The 6,019-nt window shown below is 45.0% G+C and overlaps 1 protein-coding gene across 1 annotated transcript in view; it reads left to right on the forward strand.

The window, feature by feature from the left end:
• Rin2 (Ras and Rab interactor 2) overlaps positions 1 to 6,019 on the forward strand; it is a 102,648-nt gene that overhangs the window by 87,773 nt on the left and 8,856 nt on the right. The window contains exons 9-10 of the mRNA XM_021192786.2: positions 3,106 to 3,411; positions 5,458 to 5,644. Coding sequence (XP_021048445.1) covers positions 3,106 to 3,411; positions 5,458 to 5,644 — 493 coding nt within the window. The remainder of the gene's footprint in view (positions 1 to 3,105; positions 3,412 to 5,457; positions 5,645 to 6,019) is intronic.

A 6,019-nucleotide genomic window follows, 5' to 3' on the forward strand; every position in this document is an offset into this window, starting at 1 on the left:
TTAAAGGCGTGCGCCACCACGCCCGGCAAGTGCACTAGTCTTAAGCATTGGGTTTCATATATGGACACTCAAATAGGCAAAGCTTCTCCATCCTCCTCACACATACCAAAGTAGCCCCATGGCCCCTCAGTTGGTTTCTACCCAAGGGCAACTGCCAACTTGACTTCTGAACCATTGGCAAGCTAGGCATTAGACTTTATAGAGATGAAAGGCTGTGCCTACTATGCCTCTTTCACACCCAGTGTGGTATCTGGGAGTTTCAGCCATGCTGTCTGTGGAGCTGTGTGCTTCCTCACTGACTCAATGTTTCCCATTGTCTGAGTCCCATTGTAATATTCCACAGTGTGAATACATCCTATACAGCCATTCTGTTGGACCAGGCTTTAGGTTCTTTCCAATTTGGAGCAATTATAAATAGCCCTGCTTTGGACATTTATGTGCATTCCTAATTCATGATTGGCATGACCCACCCACTTCCTTGGTGACCTGTCTGCCAAGGTGCAGGTGACAGGCATTTATGAATGCCACTTTCAGAACCCTTGGATAAGGTAGACAAACTGGTCAGTGCTTACAAAGTGACTTGAAATTTAAAATAAGAGATCCCTTGCTTGGGGGTTGGAGGAGGGTGCAGCTCCAGTGGAAGAACACATACATGCTTATTATGCTCAGGGCCCTGAGCTTGATCCCTAGCTCACCAAAAAAGGAGAGAGAAAAAAAGAGGTGATTTGCCTTGAAAAGCTGCCTAAATGCTTGTTCCAAGTAGTCACATCACCTCAAGCGAGCCATTAGATTTTTATGGACTTCCTCATCTGTAAAATATGCAAAGCATAGAATTAATGTTATGCAAAAGTAAGGAGCTATTGCAAGGGATTGGGTTATAATTAGGAGGTAAAGTATCTAAGCACTCAATGGCTGTTATTGATTTTTTTTTTTTGTAATGATCATACAGAGTAAGGTCAAAGAAGCTATGACATCACATAAATTCATTGACAGAACCAATGCAAATGAAGTGACCTGTTTAAGGTCTCACGGGAAGCCAGTGTGTTGCTTTTCTTTTGTGCTTCTATTTTTGGTTTTTAATTTTTGTCGCTGCTCTGCCTTTAAACAAAGACAAGAGTGTGGCAGTGGAGGAACAAAGGGAAACCTAGGCTGGGAAAATCTGATCGCTGTGAGATCAGCATTAACCTCAAGACTCAGTCCTGACTATGGAGGCACAGTCAGGCTGGTCTGTGATTTGCACACCTGCCTTAGATTATTCCCCACCCCACCCTACCCCAGACTTCTAATAATAGATAGATAGGAATTTGAATTCAGTAGGATCTGACCCAATATCAAGAACTTCAGAGGCCAGAGAAATAACCCAACTCTTGCCAGTCTTCGAAGTGAGTGGATCTGTGCATTTGCAGACTGGAACCACACTGGTGTCCTATATCAGACAGTTTACCACGATGGGTCGGATGGGATGGTAACAGTTGTAGCATGTGACATGAAAAAGTTGGCTCTGAAGAAGCAGAGAATTCATCACTGTGCAAATTGTCTTCAGCCCAGAGACCCAGATTTGCATTGCTGTTCTTCTGCATATCAACAGTGGAAGCTATTCCATTGGGTGACCATGCAAAGGAGGGAAAATTAACTCTACCCACACCTAAAGGTTTCCCTAACTCCATAGAAGTGTAAACATTTAAACTTTTCATTTTGAAGTAGTATCAGACTTAGAAGAAAATTGCACAAATAATACAAAGAAGTGACCTGCCTCCACCCAAAGCCCCCAGTGTTAGCCCTTTGCCACCGTCGCTTTGTTCTTTCTGTTCGTACGCACATTGCACATGCGCACATATGCACCTTCTTTGTTTCTGAACCATTAGAGACTTCATCACAGGCATTGTGCCCCCTTTACCACAATATTTTGTTGTTTCCTAAAAACAAAGCTATTCATTGCAAAGTTCAATATAGTTATCAAACTGGGGGTGGGGGGGACATATTAAAGCTGTGTTTGCACAGTTACTGAAGAGCTCTAGCAGTCCAGAGTATAGCAAACACAGTGCTAGCAGGTCTTGCCCTTCCCACTTCCCTCTCCCTGGTAAACCATAGACTGCACCATTACGTTCAGCCACCGAGGTCCGTTTCCTTATTTGGACATTTTCTTATGCCAGACTCCTAAGGCTGATCACCAAGGTTCAGCTATCAAAGTCTTCAAGTCCAGCAATCAAAAGCCAATTAAAACAAACCACCACACCCTAGCCTAGCCTAAACAGACCTCCCCTTTTTTTCTCTTTAAAAAAAAAAAAATTAAAAATCACACCTGCAAGGTCATTTGCTGCTGCCTTCCACCAGGATGCATCCACTTTACTTTTCTTGCCAGCTTCATAAAGAATCTCTCTGTGAAAATAGGTGTTTGGATGTAGTTGGTGCCTAATGGGGGCTTCTGGGAGGGAACACCCCACTGTGGATGGGTCCCTTCAGTTACCAAAGCTGTAGGTTGTATTCAGATCTCACCTGATGCCTCACTGACGTCCTCTGTTGCAATTTGGTTCAGAACCCAATCCAAAATCCCACCCTACTATTAGAAAATCCTTTAGCCTGCATGCGAGCTACCCTGGCATGCATAGCTGTGGACAACAAAGAAGAGACCATGCCTCAAATAAGGTAGGAGATGCGGGTGGACACCCAAGCTTTTCCTCTGACCTCCCTGTCCCTGCCAGCATATGGCTGCTCTCACTCACACACACGCAGGTACACACACGTGTGGTTTTTTAGAAAGGAAGAAAATCCTACCAGATACCGTATCAACAGGGAAGGACAGTAGAACACCTAGATCAGAAGGACCTCTGAAGCATGTGCTCGAATGTAGGGTGATTAACATAAGCCTGTTTATTTTATTGAGTGTGTTCAAGGACAGTGTTATCAGAGCAAGCTTGTCTTACCTGCCCTGTGAGTCCTGGTGGTTCTGTCTGTAGTCTGTTGGGTGTTAAACGCCCTGATCATGTGTTTGTCCTCTCCTCTGAAGGCTGTGCAGAGTCACAGATCTGTGATCGCAAGAAAGCACCGGTTGCCATCACCCTCTCTTCAGACTGTGGTCACCGTAGCTTCTGTTTTCTTTGGCAGATGTGGTGTTGGAGAAGGCCATGCACAAATGCATCTTGAAACCCCTCAAGGGCCATGTGGAGGCCATGCTGAAGGACTTCCACACGGCTGATGGCTCATGGAAACAACTCAAGGAAAACCTACAACTCGTGAGGCAGAGGAACCCACAGGAGCTGGGGGTCTTTGCCCCAACCCCTGACTTGATGGAGCTGGAGAAAATCAAGCTTAAATTCATGACCATGCAGAAGATGTATTCGCCAGAAAAGAAAGTCATGCTTTTGCTACGGGTCTGTAAGCTCATCTACACTGTCATGGAGAACAACTCAGGTGAGACAGCCTATCGCTTGGTCCAGATTTCTGATTGAGCCCCAATATCGCCTCCCTTCAGTCTCTCGATTTCACCTAGCTGCCTCTAGAACTACAAATGTAACTGACAAAATTCGTCAAATGAATTTGTCTCATGCAGTAGAGTAACATAATAGCTCAGTCAGTGAATATGGAAAAGGACAAAGTAAGAGTTGTCTATAATGCTGACTTAAAGACTTAAGTGCTTATGAATTTGTCACCCTCTCTATGCAAATGAGTTTCTTTACGGAGGGATTTGGGCCACCTTAATCTTAAACCCTGCAGTTCCCACATCAGTTGTTACACATGACCCTCTCCTCCATAATGTGAGAATGAGGTAAGGCACCTCATTCTGAACTCCAAGTGGAATGGGAACATTAGTGAGAACCTTTGCCACACTCTGGCCCATGTATGTTTATGCTGATAATCTACAGCACATGTATGAGAAAACTGAAGTGCTCTGGAGTGCTTGGTGAGAATGAGGCTGAAACGAGGTGACCAGAAGTCATCAAAGAATTACAAAGTAGGAAATAAGTCCTCAGACTTTCCCTGGCTCTTTCCTAAAGACGCAGAAGTACCCATGATTCATCATGGGTAGTGACTGAGCCCATCCTGTCCCAGGCATTCAGAGAGTGGGCGATGACCAACCTTTTTTCTTGACAGAAATTGCCATAGTAGAAAAACCACAGAGAGAAAACACAGGCTCTGTTACCCGTTGCTGGAGTGGATAGGAATGCACATGTGCATGCATTGCAGACTACTGAGTGAAGATTATAACCTCTGAGCTCTTGGGACCAGGGAGGTGGTTCAGTCAGCAAAGCCCTTGTCAGGCAAGCGTAAGGACCAGAGTTCAGATCTCCAGCATCCACACAGATGCTGGGTCCCACACTTGTGAGGCAGATCCCCAGGATAATCTGACGAGCTAGAATAGCCAAATAGGCAAGCTCCAAGTGAGAAACTCTGCTTCAGTAAATACAGAAGAGAACAATTGTGGACAACACCTAATGTCAACCCCTGGCTTCTATGTGCACACACACACACACACACACACACACAGACCTTGAGCTATTGCCAGCCTGTGAACAAGGCCTCTGAAATTTGAAGTACATATCTCTGTAGCTCATGAGATCATTTATAAAAAATTCCAAATTCATACCTGCTCTGGATTACATTGTTCTGATAGCATTGTCTCTCCAGCTGTCCACTGGTACTGTTTCAGACATGATTATCTTCGTTGTGGGGGCTGTCCCACTTCCTCTGGGGAAGCTTAGCAGCATCCTGGATACCATCCGCACCCTCACCCTCCAGCTGTGATCATGAAAACTGTCTCCAGATAGTGTCAAGTGTCCTTTCTGTTGGCAAAGTCACTTCATTTAAGCCATTAAGTCACCACCATTGCAAGCAAACAACATAAGAGATAAGGACTTCTTCTCCTTCTCCTCCCCCTCCTCTTCCTCCTCCTCCTTCTCCTTCTTCTCCCTCTTCCTCCTCTTCTTCCTCCTCCCTCCATATTGCTATTAATCAGGAGCTATCATCAATGCACTGAATTTCTATCATCGACATAGATTTAAATAAATCAAACAAAATGAACATTGAGCAGAGAGCAAAACTTTCGTCTGGCATAAATTTGGTCTATCATTGCATTTTCAATAAATGTACACAGAAGACAGTGAGCTGCAAAGAATTAGCCTAAGGAAATCTTTCATTCAGGGTTTATATTATGCCTTGATAACAGCTTAAAACACTTAAAAGCACTCTGCTCTAGTGCACAAATCTTAAAAATGGGAAGAAAATCTGAGCTGTCTCAGAGACATTCATTATGAGATTGTGAGCAAGGGCTGGTCCCAGAAAGCAGGGGGAAGAGTCAAGGGCCAAGAGTAGGTGAATTCCAGGAACTCCCACGCTTGTTTATAAGTAGCACATTTCCCCAGCATGACTCCTTGGTGGCTAATAAAAGCAGCAAATAGGATGTGAAAGAAAGAAACGTAGATAAAAATATCCCACTTTGCCCTCTCGTCCTGATCCTAGGGAGGATGTACGGTGCAGACGACTTCTTGCCAGTCCTGACCTATGTCATAGCTCAGTGTGACATGCTTGAATTGGACACTGAAATCGAGTACATGATGGAGCTCCTGGACCCATCACTGCTGCACGGAGAAGGTAATATACCCCCCGATGTGTCAGAGGAACTGGACAGCGAGGTGTTGGGGGAGAGGCGAGGTGGTTGGTGGGGATTACACATTTTAAATTTGAGATAAAACTCATGGAATGTAAAATTAGCCACTTTGGAACTGGGCAAGGTGGTCTACAACTGTCACCTTCGAATTTGGGAGGTTGAAGCAGCATGCTTAGGAATCCGGGCCAGCCTGAGCTACACAGCAAAGACCAGGCTTAAAAAGCACTGTGAGGGAAATAGCTAAGCCAGTGAAATGCTTTCGGGTCTGCCTTCCAACCCAGCATGCATTGCAAAGCTCAGCATGATGGTATAAATTGCAATCCCAAGCCAGGTGTGGTGGCGCACGCCTTTAATCCCAGCACTCAGGAGGCAGAGGCAGGTGGATTTCTGAGTTCGAGGCCAGTCTGGTCTACA

This window comes from Mus pahari, chromosome 3, assembly GCF_900095145.1.
Source record: "Mus pahari chromosome 3, PAHARI_EIJ_v1.1, whole genome shotgun sequence".
Classification (NCBI taxonomy): domain Eukaryota; kingdom Metazoa; phylum Chordata; class Mammalia; order Rodentia; family Muridae; genus Mus; species Mus pahari.